At 33.6% G+C, this 22,770-nt stretch overlaps 3 protein-coding genes across 3 annotated transcripts in view; 2 read left to right on the top strand and 1 right to left on the bottom strand.

Moving 5' to 3' along the window:
* Nucleotides 1–1,273, top strand: part of LOC126745964 (uncharacterized) — a 28,640-nt gene extending 27,367 nt beyond the window's left edge. The window contains exon 7 of the mRNA XM_050454020.1: nt 1,006–1,273. Within this exon, the coding sequence (XP_050309977.1) occupies nt 1,006–1,229 (224 nt within the window). The 3' untranslated portion in view covers nt 1,230–1,273. The remainder of the gene's footprint in view (nt 1–1,005) is intronic.
* Nucleotides 1–22,770, bottom strand: part of LOC126745600 (cilium assembly protein DZIP1) — a 54,589-nt gene that overhangs the window by 17,081 nt on the left and 14,738 nt on the right. The window lies entirely within an intron of this gene.
* LOC126745602 (probable serine/threonine-protein kinase DDB_G0281745) lies at nt 3,237–21,557 on the top strand. Its single transcript, XM_050453534.1, has 7 exons — nt 3,237–3,403; nt 6,538–6,795; nt 11,688–11,938; nt 18,423–18,757; nt 18,816–19,071; nt 20,948–21,139; nt 21,199–21,557. The coding sequence occupies exons 2-7, from the start codon at nt 6,548–6,550 to the stop codon at nt 21,411–21,413; spliced, it is 1,497 nt and encodes a 498-aa protein (XP_050309491.1). The 5' UTR covers nt 3,237–3,403; nt 6,538–6,547; the 3' UTR covers nt 21,414–21,557.

The following is a 22,770-nucleotide window of genomic DNA, read 5'->3' as shown; positions in this document are numbered from 1 at the left end:
TTTTTTATTAAACCTACCTTTACCCCCCCACCCACCCCACACAACTTACCAGTAAGAATTTCTTTAAAAAAATCACTGTTTTCCAAAAGAATACGCATGGCTAACAGCTGGTTTCGTTATTAATATCCAATATAATAACACAGTTATTTTTTTTTAATTTAATATAATTATATATATGTCTATTAATAAATATTTAATACAAAAACAGTGCTATCAGATTGGATATTATGGACAAAAAACAGTGATTTTTCAAAAAAATTTCTTACTGGGCAAATGTTTGGGGTGGGTGGGGGGTTAAGGGTTGTTTTGATGAAAAACAATTTTTTTGCAGAAAATTAATATTCAATATTTAATTTATTAACACTATTTATTTAAATTTCATATAAATATTTAGTATAAAAAGAGCGTTATCAGATTGGATAAAATGGACGAAAAACAGTGATTGTTCACAAGAATTTTCTGAATTGTTTGACGTGTAGTAATCGAGTTTAAAAACTAGATACGTAAATCCTGTGTCATTTTTTTTCAATGCTTTTGTAAACAGAATCTTATATGATATACGTATATTCTACAGTTTGATAAAAATACCTTGACCACAGCATGTTCCTTAGTAATGTACGCGCTGTTTATGCGTCAGCCAACTTGGCCTTTAAAAAACGTAAAATCTACTCTTAAGTTTTGATTATGAAGAAAAATTTTTTGTGAAGAAAAGCTCTCTTCTATTCTTCGCTTCATGTTCCAAATTGTAGAATTAAATTCCTCAAAGTTTTCCTTGTGGTAACCCCTAAGTCAGAACGATTTTTTCTGCTAAGCAATACTGAAGCAACATCTGTTGCATCTAGATAAGGTACTAATAAATTGGATGCACACTCAATCAGTCTTGAGAAACTCCTTGGTTTTGGTAGTCAAAAATTGTCATACAACGCAATAATAAATGAATTGGTGAAGGCAAAGGAACACGTCTTATGATTTACATTGGTTAAATGCATTAAATTTACTTTATAGGTGAAGGAGGTGTGGCAGCAAGTAAACCGATTGCAACGGCTGTTGTAGGTCCAGGTGGTTTGGCAATAGCTCGACCTGTAGGTACTGCTATAGCAGGAGTATCTCCGGACCAAGCCTTGGTACCCATTTACGTGGAGGGAGGCCATAAGAAGACTGGTTCCAAAAAGACCGATCAGATGAACGAGTTTTTAAATAAGATTATTAGTAAATATCATCAGACATAAGTTATGATGTTGAATTATTTCAAATATATTAATTTATTTTAAAAGTATTTTTATTTGTTTGCTGCAATATATATCTTCCAACCCGTTGATTTCTTAATAAGTCAAAATAAGCAAACGGGCTATATGGGTGTGACGGATAAACATCGAACAAATAAAGTTGTTATTCGAAATTTTAAATCAGCTTTTACCGATTGGACGTCTACCTACACGGTTAATTGTGTCTCCGATTAACAAAACAACTGGGTTATTTTTTTTATTATTATTAAGTGATTCAAAGAAAGACATTTCGCTCGTAGCCTCTTACACATGGGATTTTTTATTTTGCAACTACAGCCTTGACTGAAAAGTGCTCTCTTTATTAAATAATATTGCCTTTTAATGCAATTATAATGGAGTATGCAGATCGGCAAAAGTTAGGTCTTGAGTGCGAATATCTTAAATTGAACATAAGAAACTCACGTCAATGCATGAGTATATGTCAATAGAGAAACTGAGTGGTCATGTGAATTATGGATGAACGTGATAAAGCGAAAACAAGGGTTAGTTTAGAAAAGGCAGAGTAAAATTAGTCTAATCCACATACTGCAGTCAACTGATTTGCACACGTTTACACAACTGGAATCATTTATTTATATGGTATTTAATTCCTACTGTTTATTTCAATTTAAATGACGCGCCAAAATTAACCTCGGCTCCTAGCGGTGAAGACTCCTACTAAGCCACGATTTCGCGTCTCTCACAAGATGGCGCGAGGTGTGAAGACTTATTACAATACTATGTAAATGTATAAAAGTTGTTTAGGAGATATAAGGCATATTTCCTGCTTGAAAATTAAGTAGATTTAGTTCTTTAACATGTTTTCTTGTCAGAAAGTTTCACATTAACAATTATTACTACTGTTAATTTGACAATGTTCCTTGTTTAGGTATAAGTAAAAAATTTACCTCAGGAGAATTATTTAATTTTGAAAAAACTAAACTACACAATAACTAGTACAACTTTTCAATTTTGCTTAGACCAGCATAGTTAAAATGGAATTTATATACTGAAGCAAATCGTGAAAGTTGCACTAAAACTAAGTGGAAATCTAAAACATTCCCTTTTTACTCGTTAGGGTTTGCAACTTTCCTTAACTAAAAATAATTAAATTTTTCGAATGTGAATTGAGTCTAATGCAAAACAATACTTTATTTATGTGGTTATTAATTCCTACTGGTAATTTCAATTTAAATGGCGCGCCAAGATTAAGCTCGCCTCCTAGCGGTGAAGACTCCTACTAAGTCACGATTTTGCGTCTCTCAGAAGATGGCGCGAGGTGTTTAAGATTATTACAATACTATGTAAATGTATAAAAGTCGTTTAGGTTATATTTTCTGCTTGAAAATTAAGTAGATTTAGTTCCTAAACATGTTTTCCTGCCAGAAAATTTCACATTAACAAATATTACTACTGTTAATTTGACAATGTTGCTTGTTTAGGTATAAGTCTGCACAAAGTGAAAAATTTACCTCAGGAGAAAGAGAGTGATAATGAGAACTAATTTATTAGAAGTTATCCAATGACATCTTTTATACCCACGCAATTTTAAATGCTGGTTACTGAGGAACAAAAATGACAATTCAGCCTGCCAGACCGACCCCTTTTGTATGCAAAAAAGAGGCATCAACCCCAATCTAATTTACAAACTTTATGGGACCTCTTCGAATTAAAAAGGCAGGTTTTCTTCACGAGATATCCTTACACGACAGGACCTATACAATTATTAATTTAAATGAAAAACTCTCTGACCAAACTTTAGTTATTCCAATAACAGTCAAAATCAAAAAAATGCCCTTTATAATAAAAAAAATTCCTAATCAGCTTTAATTAATGAACTTAAATTCCAAATCCAAAATCTAAGTCTAGATACACTGATACTGATCAGTAATGTCTTCTTATTAAAAATTTACCGTTTAAAAGTCCGCTATCGTATGGTATCCCTCATCACATGGGTGGGTCGCGACTACCATCGCGTATAAGAGAGGTCGATGGTCGCTTATTGACTCTAAACGCAAAGATTGATTCGTGAATATTAGTTGTATACATCGGATAGTGGAAAAATTGAGCATCTTAGGTGTTAGTAAAGTGTATGATTGATTCATTGAAAAACTCGAATTAAATTGGATATTTTTAAGGTAATGAATTATTTTTTTCGAATATTTTTGCATTTTTATCAAAGAAAATCCAACTATATTTTCGTGATGTATATATGGTACACGCAGCGCGTCGGGCTCACTTGGTTTACTCGCGATTTGGAACACCTTAAAATAGATTAGCAAGAATAGACAAAAACGGTAATTTTTAAGTACTAATTGCAAGGTCTGTGAATTATTATTTTTTTATTAAAATTAAATAAAATTCTAGTTCATCACGTCATTCAATTTTTTTTCGTAAGATAATATAGATGATGTGACGCCTGGGCGGTACATAGCATTAAAATTGAATTTCGAGATATGACGTGTATATAGGTGCCACATTTTTAGTTTACAATACTCATAAATAAATCACTCAATTGCAAAGTATGTCAAATATTTTTGAAAATAAAAATTAGCACGCTAAATAAAATTTATAGTTCACCACGCCATGCAATTTATTTTCCTGTAAGATTGTATAGTTGCCCTGACGCACGGATGGTCCACAGATTTAAAATTGAATTTTAAGGTGTGACGTGTATATAGGTGCCACATTTTTAATTTACAATATCCACAAATAACCCACTCAATTGCAAAGTCTGTCAAATAATTTTTTTTCAATAAAAATTAGCACGCTAAATAAAATGTATAGTTCACCACGCCATGCAATTTATTTTCCCGTAAGATTGTATACTTGCCCTGACGCACGGACGGTACACAGCATTAAAATTGAATTCCGAGGTGTGACGTGTATAGAGGTCACGCGGCCTGATAAGAAACATTCAAATATATCAAACATTCCTGGATAAATACCAACAAGATGCTTTGGTGGCTAGTGAAACGAGAGTTTTAGGGGTGACTTTATTTTTTTGCCTAATTTCACTTCAATTAAAAAAGTGTACTACAGGTGTACAAAACCTAGTACAAAAGTGTACTAGGGTGTAGATTTTTGGTTGAATTTCAACTATAAATGTCGGATGAAATGTCCGCGTGATATACGTTGAGGAGTTTCATATTATGTTTATCCAGAAGGTTTATTACATGTGAATAATATACAATTTCATAGAAAGTTAAACGTTTAAGTATGGTATATTGTTTATTATTTAAAGACGTTTACAAAATGCGTTTAATAAAGAAATATACTTACCACTTACCATCAACAGAACGTTAAATATTTATAAAATATGTATACAATTTTTAACCTGAACCTTATAAACGAAAAACAGGATTTTTCGCATTTCACTCGAAAACTTTGAGGTTACGTGAGAAAAGTGTAGATGCAAAAGTTACCAACTTTTTTATTGCCAATAAGCAAAAAATATTTTCCATTAAAACTACCCTTAGCCCCCCACCCACCCCACAAAGCTTACCAGTAAGAAATTCTTCTGCAACGTCACTGTTTTCCAGAACCTTTACAATAAATAAAAATAAATTATATTTATAAAAATAAATAATTACAAATAAAAAAAATATTAATATTTATTTATAAAGACAGCTAATAAAATTTCCAAAAATTACTTGAACTGCCGAAAATCGCATTAAAACGCATCAAAAACTACTGCACTAAACAATTTTCTTATATACTTCCAGAAAATTGAAGTACAATAATATATAATGAATGGATTTAAATAGGGTGGTGTGTACATAATTTTTTTTTCCTGCGATAAATTGGTGGAGGCACCGGGAGGTGCAACGTTCAGTCCTCCCTTCGACTCCATTAAACTATTAAAAGAAAATTTACGAAAAAATATATATTTAACGACAATAATATATGATGTGTTACTTGTGGATGTTTGTGTATTATCTATAGAGAAGCATGTAAATTATATTTAACGCTGTAACCGTTGCTTCTCATATAAAAATTCTGAACTGAAATAAACTTCAATTATATTGACTCACGTTTAGACAAAGGGTATCACAATATAATTTTTCCTCTCTTTAAACTATGCAATAATCATTAATAGCACCTTAAATTCACTTCTTTGTTATCTCTCTCTATTGATCCCTTTAATGACTCTAGCCTGGTGGTAGCATAGTGACATGTTGCTGAACTTATTTTATTCAGTTACATAATTTCTTTGAGTTATTGCTATAGTATTCACTTATCAATAAATAAATCAACATCAACATGAACAGTATGACACCATTAATATCAACTCACGCATTTTGATTTATCAAGGGACAATTCTTGATCCAATATTATTTACGACATAAGTATGTGAAACCTTATCTTTTGCAGATGATACCGTCTGTCATACACGTAACAGGGAAATCGTGGGTGTAAGTAAGGGAAAACAACAAAAAAACATAACAATAACTTTTCAAGCAACTATTTCATACTTGGTGGTCTAGGGAGGTTTATGTACAAGGCACTTAACTATACTGAATCCTATATATGGTTCAATTTTTAACTTGTGACCAAGTTATTGACAGTTAATACCATTGTTTCCGCACACCAAGACCTTACTTGACCGCACCGGTATACTACTTTAATAGTCTCAACAATCTCTACGTTCAATTTGAACTGTAGCAAGTAAAAGAGGAGTAGGAGAAACGCTATGGTTCTTTTTTTAACTTATGACCTTAGATTCCTTAATGCCTGATAATAGACCTTCCTTGACCAGACCGGTATACTATTTTAATAGCAGTTTTGACAGTCTCATCCCAAGAAAAAGAGCAGTAAGAGAAACGCTAAGGTTCTCTTTTTATTTTGAGACCTTTATTACGAGTTAATAGACCTTTCTTGACTAGATCGATATACTATTTAAAAAGTAGTTATTATGTTATGGCACAAGTAGGTGAATTGTATCATATGACTTATGTAGCACATACTCTGCTGATATTTTAATTTAAATCCACAAAATTTTTATTTATATTACAATAGTTGATTTCTCAGTATACTTACCCTAGTATTATATAACTCAATAAAAAAAAAACGTGCGTTTCACATCAAACGACATCAAAAAGTTCCTCCCATTGTCATCGAATTATTTATTATTCTTTTAAGCAATTTGTGCATAAAATGCCGTCTTTCATGTCCACTCTTGCATTGCATATTACCTAACGTATAAAATAATAATTATCGTGATCGTTACATATCTACTTATATTGACAAATTTTAATTCCGCTTTTATTAGGATTGGAAAAATGTTGCTAAAGCTTCTGACGAGCCTCGCAACCCTACTGGTCATCGCCTGTTCCCAAGAAGTAACCAAAGTTCAAAAAGAGGATGCCAAGTTTCCAAATGAACCTCAAGTACTTGTGGCTACACCTCTAACATCAGCCCCCCAAAACGGGAAAGTACCTAAGGAAATTAAAGAGTTTTTTGCCAGACAACAGTTTCAGCCCGATGTATATGGTTTGACCTATTTACAACCGCAGTATCAAAGTCCCAGGTACGTCCTGTGATTTATTTAATGCTTTCCATACATTTGTCTATGAATAATAATAATTATAGTTATCGTAACAGGCAGCAAAACCCTGAGATAAAATAACTGTTGGGAAATCGACTTAAGTAGTAAAGTGAAGGGCGGCAATACCGTTATTTATATTTTATCCCCGACAGGTTTAACTAGAAGTTTAAATGTCGGGACCTAGGAACATGAATCAAACGATAATTTTTGTTTTAAAGAATGCTATTTAAAACTGGTTTGTTGAGCTTGAAAATTAAATATATTGGAGAGGACGATTGTTTTGCTTCGACCTAGTTTTGTTAGAAAGCAAGTCAAATTATTATTATTTCGTTTTCTTTTATTAAGTATGATACCTAAGTACCATACATCACACAAAATCGGCCATTTGATCAGAACTAATGTTGCCGATATTTTGCCTCTATTGTTTGTGACACAACCTGTTTATAATATATAGAAATATTACATAAGAATGGTCTCCGATGATGGTAGTCACTTCTTATGCATTTTTTTGCTGCTATAGTCGTTAGTTGTAATGAGTCATTTCCCTGCAAGTAATATAATGAATATTCCTTTATTTGATTAAAGCGTTATGTAATGGAAAGAATTTTCTGTAGGTTTTAAGTAAGTAAATTAAGGGACGAAGTTTGAAAATTCCTAGTAGTCCAAGAGAATATTTTTTTAGCATTTAATAAGGGACACAATCCGTTACTTGGATATTCAGGTCTAAATAAATAATATCGTATAATAATAGTATGGTTTTTATTATTGTGTATCTTATTGCATAAGGTTGTAGGTGAACTCCCTTCATCCAGTCCAATAATTCACTTAGCTATTTTTTCTCGGCTTGGTTTTGAAGTGCAATGAAAAATTATTTCATGGTTAAATTATGGTACAAGCAAAAGACGATTCTCATACTCCAAATGCTTCAAAGTCAAATTCAAATATACTAATGCATAAAAATATTAATTTTATATAGAGACTAAAATCACATTTTCAGACTTTGTCTCCAACGATTAAAGTGGTACTTGTAGTCGCTACTTCTTCAAATCCTTTATAGCTCCAATCCATTACTCCAGTGACATTTCTGCAGCAGTGTTTGATGATATATCTAAGGCTTTCGATTGGGTAGATCACAGAATACTGTTCTGAAGATATATGGATTTAGAGAATTGTCTTAGAATGATTCTGCTCCTATCTATTAAGTAGTGTATGGAAGGTGAATTTCGGTGGTCATGCTATAAAGAACTGCAAACTACTACAGGAGTTCCTTAAGATATTGTCCTGGAACCATTACTATTTCTTCCTTATATTCATGGCATTCTTTGCTCTCCTTAAATTAGTTTGCAGATGATACCACCATCATTTTGATCAACTGAAGTTGTTTCTGGATAGCGACTTGCTTATAATTAGGGAATAGTGTAATAATTAAAAAATTAATCTATTAAGATTTAAATGTACAATCAACTAAATCAAGGAAGAATTCCCCAGTTTTTACCGTGGAAGAAATGTTCGAACGTTGGCGGTATTATTTATGGGGTATAATTGAAGTTGTAGATTATTAAAAAATAGTTATATTAGTATATGTAAATAACTCGTGGAAATTTATAAGCCTTTCTTTCCTTCTCTGACGAGCCGCTGAAAAATATATCGAGGGAAAATAAATCAGGTGATCTCCCGGGCCATTCAATATCCCTGCTTCCAATCCATCTATCGGAAAATTTCCGAACTGGTATAACTTAATACCATCTTGCTGAAACATCGGTATTCGGTGTTTTGTTTATAATAAAGTTTTTCGTCATTCAATTTAATGAAAAATATATATATATATAAGTATCTCTATTTATACACACATTAAAATGTCAAGGAATAATTTAATAAAAAAGGTCTGCAGTAGTGTCATCGGGTTGCTATATCCTTATTTCTAAGAACTTGGACTTCCACATGATGACAAAAAATACTCTTATGGAGTCAGAGTTAAGGAATTTGATTTTTGTGCCTATTATCTCGTTTGATTGATACCTTTGGGTTTGAACAACCTGAGTTCTATTAATCAAATACGACTCAATCCATTGCAGCAAGAAATGAGAATCTGTCTACACCCATTCTCTTTATTTCATGCAGTAACATTTGGTGATTGGAATGACTCTTCAAAGAGAAGTCTGTGTACTAGGCATGGACCTGAAAATCAGCAAACGTTAAAAGATTTAACTCAGTAGCAATTTGTTCATCGATAAGTTCAACAACATCGCAGAAATTTTCAAATACCTAAGGAATGGTACTTCTTAGTATGCCGATAGGCCTGTAATTAGTCACTTGGGAATTGTCCCCTTGAATTTTTATGAATTGGTGTTATGTACCTGGTCTTCCAGCGGGAAGAAAAAACTCCTGATTGTCAGGATAAATTAAATATGAAGACAACTTGGTATAGGTATCAGAAATTGATAAAGATAATTCCGTTGAATGTAAATTGTTAATAACTCTCTGGCTATACATTTCAGAAAAGTAATCGACGAATAGATTAACTATATTAGGACCAGAGGACGTAGTAGTGCTTCTATAAGAAATTTTCCTTGGAATCTGAACCTTATTTCAATTGGATCTCATGAACTCAGCAGAATTCAGCATCTCTTTGTATAAAATAAGATCCTGACTCTTTGTAATATTAAATCATTCATATAACGTAAAAAAGTACTTCAAAAAACCTGGAATACACAGGATACATAAATATTTTATTGCAACACTATACAATACTGACATTATTAACATATCTAGTTTCCAGAAATCCAAGGCATTGTTATCCCTTTCTAATGGCGGAATTTCTAAATACTGCCTTAACAATAGAAGTTGGCGTAAAGAAAGATTTCCCTGATGTCATTTTTTCATCAAAATGCGACCAAATGCTAACAAGTGGATTGTCATGACGCGAATGTTCTTCTCGTTGCTTAGGAATTCTGCTTCAATTTCTTTCACTATATTTTTCCCCTCTAGCCCCTTCTAGAACAGAAGACTAAAGAATTCGCATTTTCCGTACAACATTAATTTTGATTGGCTTAATATGTCGATGGAAAAAAATATAATGGTCGCCTAAACAAGTTACAGTTGACAGACTTTCAAGCCCAAGCAATCTCGAGAGCCTAAAGCGAATTAAATAGTGCTCGATTCTTTTTAAGGCAATTATCGTTTAGGCGTATAAAGATATAGACATACCGCGACAAGAATTAAATTAGAAGAAAAAGGGTCGAAACATAAATTTGTTTGCAGATGACGACGACTTTTCATCTGAAATTAGAGAAATCGAGTCTTATCGAGAGTTCTGTTTTTGTAGCAAATTAGTTAATTGATCTGAATTTTCTATTCATAATAATAAAGGTCTTTTTATTTAGGAAAAAAAATACAATTACAAAGTTAATAGTTTAAAGGCGAGGTTTAGCGCTCAAAGTGTGCGCTGACCGTACCTCTATTTATTCGGACCTCTATTTACGATCTAGTACCTTCCAAATCATTAAATAATATAAAAAAAATAATTTGAAATTTTAAATAAAATTAAACAAATCATAAATGTTAGTTATTTTATTTGCTTAGACATTGTCCCTTTAAATATCCCCACAAGAAAAAATCTAACGGTGTTAGGTCAGGTGACCGGGCTGGCCATAGGAGCTCTAATTACGATCCAGTACCTTATAAATCATTGAATAATATAATAAAAAAATTATTTTAAATTTTGAATAAAAATAAACAAATCATAAATTTTAGTTATTTTATTTACATAGATACCCTTTTACTAGTTGATCTCGAAAACCATTTATATTTGACAATATTATACAATTTTGTTTTTTAAATCCCCTAAATTTCTTAGTTCTTCAGTATAAACCTGTTCCATTAAATATCCTCACAAGAAAAAATTTAGCGGTGTTAGGTCAGGTGACCGGGCTGTCCACCTCACAGGACCTCTATTCACAACCCAGTACCTTCCAAATCATTGAATAATACAATAAAAAAATATTTTAAACTTTAAATAAAAATAAACAAATCGTAAATTTTAGTCATCTCATTTACATAGATACTTATTTACTAGTTTATCTCGAAAACCATTAATATTTGAAGATATTATACGATTTTGTTTTTTAAATTCTCTAAATTTCTTAGTTCTTCAGTATAAACTTCTCCAATAAATATCCTCATAAGAAAAAATCTAGCGGTGTTAGGTCAGGTGACCGGGCTGGACACCTACATTTAGGATCCAGTATCTTCCAAATCATTAAATAATATAATAAAAAAATAAAAAAAACATAAAATATAATAAAATAATAAAAATAAACAAATCATAAATTTTAGTTATTTTATTTACATAGATTATTACATTTACTAGTTTATCTCGAAAACCATCAATACTTGACGATATTTTAAATTTTTTATGTAAAATTAAATCAAGAGTAAAAAGATATATTGATTGATGATAAATATACAGAGCGTTCCATTTAAAAAAACTTCCTTAACTTTGTTTTTGAGATACTCTGTATATTTACCAATACCGTCAACAAAATTCATAATATGTTAATATCTTAAAGTATGCATACAGTTTACCTCAGATGCAAAAATGTTTAATTTATTCACGTCAATATGATTTAACTTTTTTTGAGAATCGGGTGATTTAGAACTAGATATGGAGTGCAACATCAGAGGTAAATTATAAGTTATATGAAAGTGCCTACTTTCTTCCCTTGTAACTTCTTGACAAAGTGGCACAAATCCATGCGAGAACATTAACATCAGCGCTGTCTTTATTGAGAATATTAACATTGATAGCACCCAAGAAAACATTAACATTTCATATGCTAACTTTCTTGCTTTTAAAATGTATATTCTGTTCTCAGGGTTCAACCGCAAATCCTCCTCTACGGAGGTCAAGGACAGCCCATCCTAATTAATCCAGGTAACCCTCCAGGTAACTTCCTGATACCCCAAGGACCAGGACCGAACGTTATTCTACGAAATAACCCACAAGGTCCCCAAGGAGCCGTTTTCCCCGTAGCAGGGTATCCGAAACCAGCCCATATACCACCGATTGAAAAAGATGCCGAAGAGGTGCCCACCAATCCTGCCGAGATACCTCCTTTATCGAGTGGTGAGTGAATAACTCTGATCAGGTTAATTTAAAGAATTAAGCAGGAAATCAGATATGTATGTAAATATACATGCCAGCAAACAAAGGGGGTTTTTTATGTTTCTTTTAATTCTAACGTAAAACGTTACGCCGAATGAATGTTTAAAACGTAATTTTTCATTTAAAAAATAACATGTCATCGTACCATCCGCGGTTGCACACGCAAGTGGAATTTTGAAAAACTACCGGATTCCGAATATAGTGTTTACATCTTTGACAGGCGACAGTGACCTCCTTTTTTTTAATATGCAATTAGACTACTAATTACCCTCAAGGATTATTTATTTTCGTCCCAGAGACCACGTATTATAAAGGGAGTCGCGTATTTTATAATATATACATTTACATTTTCTTTGCCGGGTTTTCTTGCGTTTCTCAAGGTCATTACGGTTCTGTAATACTATGTATATAATTGTTGAATCGTTTTATTGTAATTGCATTTGCCGTTTCCGTTCCCTAGGGTTTCTATAATGCTTTTTAGTAGTCTGGTAATTGGCTCTAATTAACATTTAACTGACCTTTAAGGAAGAAGCTAAACAGCATGAATGATACACATTTAAAGGTAAAAAGTTGAATTTTAATTGATTTCATGATTTGGTCAATAATACAAACTGGACAATGATATACAGTTTTCTTGTTCCTCTCATTCTTTTTCACTGATCTTGTCTTACACCTAATTCATGTTTTCATCATTATTACAATTTGTATACAAAAAAATATATAAGAAAAATTACTACTGGCTTAGATTGGAGATGGCACACAATAAACCCAAAGAAAATTGGAGTATTAATAATGGAGGTAAACACAATGCACAGTAAACAATATGCAATTGATGTGTTTAATCAGTTTTACTGTTCAATAGCAGAGAAGTGGACATCTAAGCCCCCAACTAGATCCCCTAGCTTTTATTCAACATACCTTCATCAAAAACTCCTTTTACTTTACTTAGACAAATGTATATGAGGCTAAAAGTGTTAACGTAAGTTAAGAACACACTTACGAGATTTCAATAATTTCTTTTCACGTATTGCCCATGATACTGTTAGAGACATTCCACTGTCGCAAGGTGACCCAATCCAAAGTCACTCTCTCTCTCTGTTCTGGGTATGCCGGAGAATGTGTTCTCTTTCTCTCCTGTATCATTCATAGAAGTAAGAGAGATTATTGATGGCTTAAGAAATAAGGGCTAAATGTCAAATTAATTAAGTCTGTTAAAAACATTATCATAGCTCCAGTAACAAAACTAATAAACAGATGCTTCAGGGAGAACACTTTTCCAGGTGTGCTCGGATCAGCCAGGGTAATACCTATTTTTAAAAAGGGTGATCCTGATAGGCCCGAGAACTACCGTTCTATCTCCTTGTTGCCCATAATCTCAAAAATCTTTGAAAAATGTATTGCTGCTCAACTTTTTTGAGGGTAACAATCTTTTCACATCCAGCCAGTTTGGTTTCAGGAAGGGTAAAAGTACCACTATGGCCATTTTAGACTCAGTTGATTATTTGTTAAATGCTTTTAATAACTTGCAATATGGCAGTGTCTTGTTCTGCGATCTGAGCAAGGCATTCGACTGTGTTCCCGATAACATATTGCTGCAAAAACTTTCTAAATATGGACTCAGTCCCAACAGTGTTAAACTTCTCGCTTCCTATCTGGCCAATAGAGATCAGATGGTAAGTGTTGGTGGGGTGTCATCAGCAAAAAGTGGGATAACCATAAGTGTTCCCCAAGGATCTGTTTTGGGGCCTATCCTCTTTTTGATCTATATAAATGACCTACCATTAACTGAACCATCTGGTAAATTCACCATTTTTGCTGATGACACAACAGTGGCATGTGCCGAAGATACTCTTGGGACCGTAGAGAGGAAATTGAGAGTATTGCAGGGGGGAATTCAGGAATGGTTTAACATGAACCGATTGCATCTTAAGGCAGCAAAGTTATTTTTACTCTTACCAGCTGACATATCAAAGGATTTTTCTTAGTATTAAGTTTCTGGGAGTTTTATTGGATCCTCTACTTCACTGGCGTTCCCACATTAATCTTGTTGCCGGAAGGCTAAAAACATCTATAAATGCCCTTCGTCGCCTAGCTGGATGTTTTTCTGGATTTGAATCTGGCTTAAGAACAGCCTATTTTGGCACCTTGCATCCCATAGCCACATATGCTATTCTAGCGTGGGGTCATGCCCCACAAACAAAAAGGTTGTTTTCATTACAAAGAAGGGCAATCAGAATTTTGGGTAGGCTGGGTTGCAGGGAGGATTGTAGATCTGTTTTCTCTATGAAGGGAATACTTACCCTAAATTCCGTATATATATTGGAAAATCTTTTATGGGTACACAGGAATAGGGATCGGTATAAAGTACATGGTGATATACATATTGTGAAGACATATTGTGATTGTGTATTATTCATAGTATGTATCTCAATCATTGTGTTTTGGTTTTAATGAGTTTTATGTAGTGTTTTAGGAAAAATTTTATTATCAATTTTTATAAACAGTCACCTTATTTTTTAACTTTGTAATTCTTGACTTGTGTGAATACTATTTTGTATATTGGCATTAATAAATTGATTGATTGATTGAGATGAATGGATTGTCTGTTAAGAATCTTCATAGATCAAGCTCTCTCCTCTCTTAAATTTGCATCGAAAGATGACGCGTTTAAAGAGGAACAGTTCGATCTAATGATGTTTTTTGCACCTAAAAAACTATGGTAGTTACAAGCATTTTTAACCAAACTGAGTTCCATTAAAAAAAAATTAAATTCTCAGATTTTTTTTGCACGATGTTAAATTTTTGGGATATTTTCGAAATATTTGAGGGTTTTCAAAGAGGTTTGCGTCCAAAGGTGAATCGTTCTAAGACGAAGAATTTGATGTATTCACGATTTTAATCTACTTCTCATCTTATTACCTGGAGTGAGTGAGAATTCGTGTAAACTGTCTGGAATTATTAACAAATGGATTCAATGATTCCTGGCATTTGGTGACTTTTGTTTTCAATACCAGGCATTCAAAGTAGTTGTTTCTAAGCCATAGAAGCCTTTTTTCAATTCTTCAAGGAATTTGGAGACGGTTCTCACCAATTTTAGGTATGTTTTACTTATAAAGGTGGAACTATAATACTTGGAACAGGTAAAAAGTGGCTAGAAACAAGAAGAAACGTCATCAAATACATCAAATATATAAGAAATATCTTCGAATGTCTGCCATAATTAAGAAATTATTTCAGTTGTCTATAATTCATAATAAATAAATGAGATATGACTTCTATTGCCTGAAATAATTGGGAAAAGTCACCAAATGCTCGAAAGAAATTAGAAATTGCACCAACTGCCTGGCATTGGTGACTTTTTGCTTTTCCAGGCAGTTGTAACAGTTCCTTATCGATCCCAAACAGTTTGAACCATTTCTCATATTTACACAACTGTTATAAGTAAAATATAACTTTAACTAAGGTAACATGAAAATCCTGCAGTCTCTTTCCACTTATTTATTAAACATGATTCAGTTTCTTTTTTCTTGTTTTACCTTAATCTACGACTCCACTGCAAGTATGGACTATTTCTTCACTATTACAACTTTAATTGTTTGGAATTAATACAAACCATCGTTAAACAAATTAATATTAATGAGGAATAACTTTAAATGCCTGGAGTAACTGGTATTTCAGGCACTTGATTCTATTTAATTCCAGGAAGTAGATTCCGCGCATTTCAAGCAGTTTCACTTACTCCAAATAGTTGCAAATATTTCTTAATTAATAATTCCAGGCAATTCAAACTATTTCTTATTTTTTACACACCATTCACAAGTAAAAAATGCCTAATATGGGTGAGAATCAACTCCGAATTACTGGAAGAATTAAGAAATGACTTCTACTGTTTGGAAATTAAAAAAAATTTCTCCTCTCCTCATTACCTGGAGTGCATTGGTTGAAACTGTCTGGAATTATTAACCTAAAAGTTTCGTGTAGTCATTTCTTATAATTTTGTTGAGGTTAAGTACAATGGAGTTTTTAGGACTTGAATTTAGGAATAACACACATATCTCCTACATGACATGTATAATGAAACAACCTTTTGTGTCCTAAACTGGTGAACCTCATGACCGATCCCACTTATAACATGTCTATATAAGATCATAGAAATGTCGCTTAAACAAAGAAGGACGAGCTTCCTCACCTTTATTTAAGCTTGAATTTGGTGATGTAGCCGTAGCGGTCTTTTGTGATTTCTCCCAAGCATTTGATTGCATGAATTAGTCGGTAACCTCTTTTGCTATGGTTTCAGGGGTGTTGTTCTGGAATGGTTCGAATCATTCTTGTTTGACAGTCAATTATCTGCTGTAAGACTAATCTATATATATAAAAGAGTTTGTCCTGACTGACTGACTCATCATCGCAGAGCCCAAACTACAATAGCTAGAAACGTGAAATTTTGCCAACGGGTTCCTTTTATAATGTAGGCACCGGATAAGAACGGATTGGAGGCCTTCTTCGACTTTTCTTTTATTTTCACGCGAGCAACGCCGCGGGCATTGAGCTAGTAGATCATAAAGTTCCCCAGAATTCCGCGCCTGGCCCTATTTTATTTTTTCTCTATATTAATGACTTTGAATCTCTGTAAAATCTGCACAATTTTCGCAGATGACACCACCATTCTATCGACTCATAATGATTATGAGTCATTAATGGAGATTGTAGCGAAAGATTTAGGTAGCAATGGTGTGATTCTAATCTCCTGTCTCATTTTTTTATACAGGGTGATCGGAACGTAGCATTTTTCTGGAAATTTGGGAACCAGGGTAACAGACCGATTGATCTAAAATATTTTCAGCACTGCAGCGTTGCCGCTCATATAGAAAAATGACAACACCTTTGATTTTTTGAATGGAACACTATATAGATTTTTAGATATTTTGATTCCCTGAATCTTTTTTAATCATACTTCCCTATACCCATAACTAGCGGTTTTCGAGAAATAAATAATTTTGCATATTTTTTGATAAAAACTAGAGGATAACGAATTGTTTATTTCTCTATAAAATCGTATTCTGGTGGATATATTCATCGCTCTTCTAATTGATTAAAAATACCCTTTTCTTTATATTACCCCACAAATAAAAATCAAGGGGTGTCAGATCTGGCGATCTCGCCGGCCAGTCCCATGATCCCATACACCTAAACCATCTATCATTAAACATGTCGTACAGTTCTCTTGTTACACTGTCTCACTGTTAGAGGGAGAGTTCCACAAAATTGTGCCCTTCTGTGATAGTCTTGTGGTTTCAAAGGTAGAACTTTGTTGAACTTTGATGCCTTTTATGATTGGCTAATATTTTTTAAGTTGAATAATAAGACAAATCTAAATCATCATAAGCACTTCTATTTGAAGCTTGTGGATATGCAGTAAAATATGCCAATACATTAATAATATTAAATTTTTCACTGGTAACTGGCTTTGCTTTTGTATTTTATAACCTTACAAACATTCGCCGATTCATTGATGGTAGATGTGGATACATTTCGTTACATTTTCTACATGTTCTTGCTATTATTTAATCACATTGTCCATGCATGAAAAATAAATAGCCTCATCAAAAGTAAGTATTTACAAAACAAAGGTACAGTAGAGCATACAATAAAATATGAGGTGTTTAAAAAAATGGACTTTTCGCTATTTTAGTAAATGAAAGATACTAATTTAATTTTCGACCCTCTATAATGCTGATTGGAGAGATATATGAGACCGATAGAGCATCGTCTGTTACAATGGCTACCAAATTTTCAAAAAACAATTTTTTTCTATATTAATGACTTTGAATCTCTGTATAATCTGCACAATTCTAATTCATAAAGATCATGAGTCATTATTAGAAATTGTAGCGGAGGATTTAAGTAGCAATGGTGTATTTCTGATCTCCTGTCTCTAAACATTAATAAAAATAAATTATTAGCATTTAAGGTCGCTGGCACCGATTAGATAAATATACTTGACACAAAACGCTATCGATGCACCTTAGGATTTGCCTAGTTAGGTCTTCAATTTTTTTTATACAGGGTTTTTCACGACCTCAAATATTTAACGAATACTTCGTTAGTTATGGTTAAAGTGTAAAAAAAAGGATTATTATAGGAAATTTTAGAAATGACTACCATTATTCCCTAAAGATTTATAAAATCTTTTACTGGTGGATATATTCGTCACTTTTCTACTCTTCGTCACTACATAAAAATCAAAAAGTGTCAGATCTGGCGATCTCGCCGGGCAATTGACTGGAGGCCAGTTAACACCAACAAGTACGAACATCTTGCAATGGTAGATTTCCCTAAAAATTACTTACAACACTTGTTAAAATTTCTAAAAATTTGGCAGAATTATAGACGTTCCTCAATCACCCTGCATATTGACCAGGCTACCTGCCTTTTTATATTGCAGCCGTTAAGCCAACTACTAAACCCACAAAACCGGAAAAAATAGAAACTTTTACCGAAGCCTCGAATCAACCGGACCAAAAATCACCAGGGGTTCCTCTTAATCCACAAACCGTCAACCTGCAACCAGGCCAACGGTTTTTTATCCTCAACGGCGACAACATCTACCAGTTCCCTTTTGAGGGTCAGCCAGAGGTGCAGCAGGAAGGGTTCCCGCAATACGTGAGATACACAAACGCGCAACCGTTCCCCCAGGAACCTCCCAAGTTTCTGCAGCCATTCCCTCAGGAACCTCCGCAGTATTTGGGTAGCGGCGAGCAGAGTAATGGTCAATTTCCAGTAAGTCACTTTTTCCTTAAACCAAAACATTGCTCAGGATGATATATGAACGTTTTAGCTTTCCATTCAAGACTTGATCCTCCGAAACTCATTCGTTGCCTCCGGACAGCCACAAACGCAGCAGCAACATCCTCCTCAAGTGCAAACGTCCATACAGCCAGACCAGAAGATGGCCAATGAAGTTCCGTTAAAATCCAATCAGCAGTACTTCCGGGCAGGTCCCTTGCCTAACTTTCAACAGTTTTCGACCCCCGAGGACTATCAACCCGCTGGGTTTTACATATCCGGACAACCCCAAGGTCAAAGAACAGAAGGTAAAAGTTTATATTATAAAGTTACTTGAAATACCAGTAATTTGCTTGGCAGCTAAAGATACCATCAGTCAGCATGTTTTAATTATTGGTGACAATAGAGGCAACTGCCAAGCAGATCGCTGGTATCCCAAATAACATTACATAAAGTATAGGCTTAAATATATTTTTCGTCCTGGTAGCCGAAGAATTTCATTAATTTTAAGTAATGACACACCCTTAAGGAAGTGTCTAAAATAAGAGCATTCTCAGGCAAAATCCTGCGGACCAATCGGCTTAAAGTATGCTCCCAGAGAATTTTTTTGTCAGGCTTCATAACTCAGATACGTGTCACACCTCGAAATTCGGTGCAAATATACCGGGTGCAACAGCAACCATGGCTCACGCTCTCATTTTTTTTTTTTTTGAAATTTTGGTTACTTTGCACTGAAAACTTTTACTTTACAACTGTCAAAAATGGACAATTAAAGTTATTTTTGTACAAAATCGGTTATTTTTAGCTTAGTTACTTCAGGAAACAAAAAAATAGACTAAAAAATTAACTCTTTTAATGAAGGTAAATGAAAATCCTGCAGTCTCCCTCCACTTATTTATTAAACATTAAGACACAGTGGTGTCCATCATCAGGGGGTAAAAGGTTCAATATATCTAATACCAATTTTAAACCTTTTACCCGCCGATAATGGACACCACTGTGTCTAAATGTTTAATAAATAAGTGGAGGGAGACTGCAGGATTTTTATTTTACCTTAACCTACGACTCCACTGCAAGTATGGACTATTTCTTCACTCTTTTAATGAACTCTAACACACCACCAGAAAAGAGAAAAATAAAAATAGTCAAAAAACTTTCAAATGTGACTACAATATTGAAAAGTGTCCTATTCCCAAATGTGACTGTTTTACCGAATGTGACGTTTACTAACCGAATGTGACTGTGACTTTATATTCAAATGTGACTGTCTTAAATTTTTTTCGGACTTGTCAGGGATTTCACAAACAAATGGCAAATTAGTGCACCTTATGTGATTACATGGTTTATTGCCCTTTTATGTTGATGTAATTTCTAGATATCTTTATATTAGCAAATAAATATATATTCATTTAGACCTTTTTCTTATGCAACGTACGGTTTAGCGTCCAGTGGTGCCCAAAATATCAAGAAATAAAATATCAATACTTCTCGTACCCGGAGAGTACCCAAGAGTATTTCAGGCATGTACGAGCTTAATGCCTTTTAGCCATAAAAAATTCAACCAGTTTCCTATCTCCCTTCGTAACATATCGCGAGCAAATCAACTCTTTGGCATTGTTTCCCTTTAACAACTTATAACATTTTGTCTGAAAGAAAATTTAATTTTCTAATTTTAGAAAATTTATTTTTCTAGAATAAACATGAGAACAGATAAGCTTTATTACCTATTTCTTGTTAAAAAGTGTATCCAGGAAGTAGGTCTTTCAACTGCCTGGAAGAATATTCAATTATTTTACTTTAGAGGAATTAAATGCTTCATTCCAGATGCAGTTTTCCAGGTTGTTAATCATTTAACCAACTAGCAGTCAGTGGACAACTACCTGTGAGAAATTCTTGAATATAAAGACCGCAATCTTTTGAATTGGAAGTCTTTCATTATGGTTTACCCAGAATCTTTTATTTTAAACCAATTTGTCCTACATACAATTGGAATGTATCAGAAGTACTGGCACCAATAAAGAAATCTTGTTTTAAAAACGTTATTGCCGGTGACGTTCACGTTACAAAATATATGAAATTCATTTATTTCCTAACTGATACTTACCTAATAAAGTAGGAAGTAAATAACCGTTACTAGTAAGAGTAGTTACAATAATCCAGCTGACATATGACATTTAATTTTAGAACCAAAATCAGATATAATCCAGCCCTCTATAGTGGGACAATTCAGGTTTACGCCAACATCCGGGCCGCAACTGTACCAGTTTCAAGAGGATTTAGAAAATGACGCTATAGTGGTGGATGCGGCCTTCGAAGATGCCCCCAGTCAGTTTGATCGAAGAGCAGAAGGAATAAAAGAGGAAGAAAACGTTAGCGGTAAGTTAGGTACAATTTTCTCCAGAAACAAGAGACGACTTATGTTTGATATTATTAAGGTACCTCCGAATCGCCAACTTCGGGAGAACCCAGTATGGCCCAGGCTGGACCTCATGCCACAGCGATAGCAGGACCCGGAGGAGTTGCGGGTTCTGCCCCAAGAGGGACAGCTATAGTAGGCAAAGGTGGTTTAGCCGTATCCAGTCCCCAAGCGACTGCCGTGGCCGGCACGAAAGATGAGGAAAAGAAGAAGAAAGTGAAAAAAGAGCCCTAAGTCGATAAATCGAATTTTGTATATAGGTTAGTTTTAAGAATATAGACGTGGATAATATAGGGAAAAGTAATCATTTGAAGCTCTACTTCTTAAATGGTTGTTTATGTTTATGGCTCATAATATAACATTTTAAATAGGAAATAAGGTGTTTTTTTTTGCAATAGATTATAGCATCTCACATCCCAGAAGCACACATGTCCAGCAGTATTGGTATAAACTAGGTTGAAATATCCATGGATAATCCAACGGACATCCTATGGATAATAATTTTGGCTAACCCAATGGGCTTCAAAATAACTACGTCCAATGCAATTACACCGAATTTCCGAAAGATGCTTTGAATATTATAATTAATTTATTTAAGTTCAGTGGATAGAATCTATAACATAATAATCAACTTGATTTGTATAATGCCTGAGTGGTGATGCTATGGTTTCTAATGTTGGCAATAAGTTAAAATAATAAAAATAATATCATAGGTATTAATATTAACAACGTGAAGTATACGGTTGTTGAATATTCTGTTGGCAAGATGTAATACTTAAAAAGCACGAGATATTCCCTAATAGACACCTGCCTAATTCGACGTATCGATCAGCGGTTAAGAGAAACTGGTAAGAAATGTTTATAGCCTTATTTAGAGTCAAGTTTTAAGTAGTAGAAACGATTTGGATTTTCGATAGATTTGCTCCAATTATGGGCCGATATAGTGGAACTCCCAGAACTATATACAACTGAAAAAAATGCATTTAGATGTACAGTAAAGTCCAATTTTTCAAGAGCAACTGCTTCACCGCAAAAAGGTTTAAGCGCGAATGATTTTATTCGACCCCGCAATGGTAGAATTTTGTACATGGCTCTTAAGCACAACAATGGATTTACTTCGTTAATATTATTTTCAGACTTTTATGCACACGAAAATCCTCATGGAATAAGACAAACCAGCCACCAAGTAAAATTTCAAATTAATTTAAACGAAGGCATAATTGGACAGTATTTAATAGGCCCCTTTGAGTTACCACTTAGACTAAATGGCCGAAAGTATTTACAATTATTTGAAGAACAACCGCTCATTTTGCTGGAAGATCTTCTAATACAAACACGCATGAATATGTAGTTTATATTTATTAGTTAGAAAGTACCTAAATAGAGTTTATGAAGACCGGTGGATACGTACACAGATGTATATTGGCCGGCTAGATCACCAGATTTATACAGTGAAATCTCCCATTAGCGGACATTGACGGTACCAAGTTTATTGTCCGCTAATAGGAAGTGTCCGCTAATAAGAAAACCGAAATATGTAAATGTATGTACATAATTTTTATTAACTAACATATGTTTTATTAATAACATA

The sequence above is a fragment of the Anthonomus grandis genome, chromosome 16 (assembly GCF_022605725.1).
Source record: "Anthonomus grandis grandis chromosome 16, icAntGran1.3, whole genome shotgun sequence".
Classification (NCBI taxonomy): Eukaryota; Metazoa; Arthropoda; class Insecta; order Coleoptera; family Curculionidae; genus Anthonomus; species Anthonomus grandis.
This window is presented reverse-complemented; position numbering and strand designations above follow the sequence as displayed.

What these genes read in the sequence shown, in the direction of transcription:
- LOC126745602 (XM_050453534.1), top strand. Translation starts at nt 6,548, where the DNA reads ATGTTGCTAAAGCTTCTGACGAGCCTCGCAACCCTACTGGTCATCGCC. An exon ending in CCGCAGTATCAAAGTCCCAG is followed by an intron (nt 6,796 to 11,687) that starts GTACGTCCTGTG and finishes TTCTGTTCTCAG; the next exon opens with GGTTCAACCGCAAATCCTCC. An exon ending in CCAAGGTCAAAGAACAGAAG is followed by an intron (nt 19,072 to 20,947) that starts GTAAAAGTTTAT and finishes ATTTAATTTTAG; the next exon opens with AACCAAAATCAGATATAATC.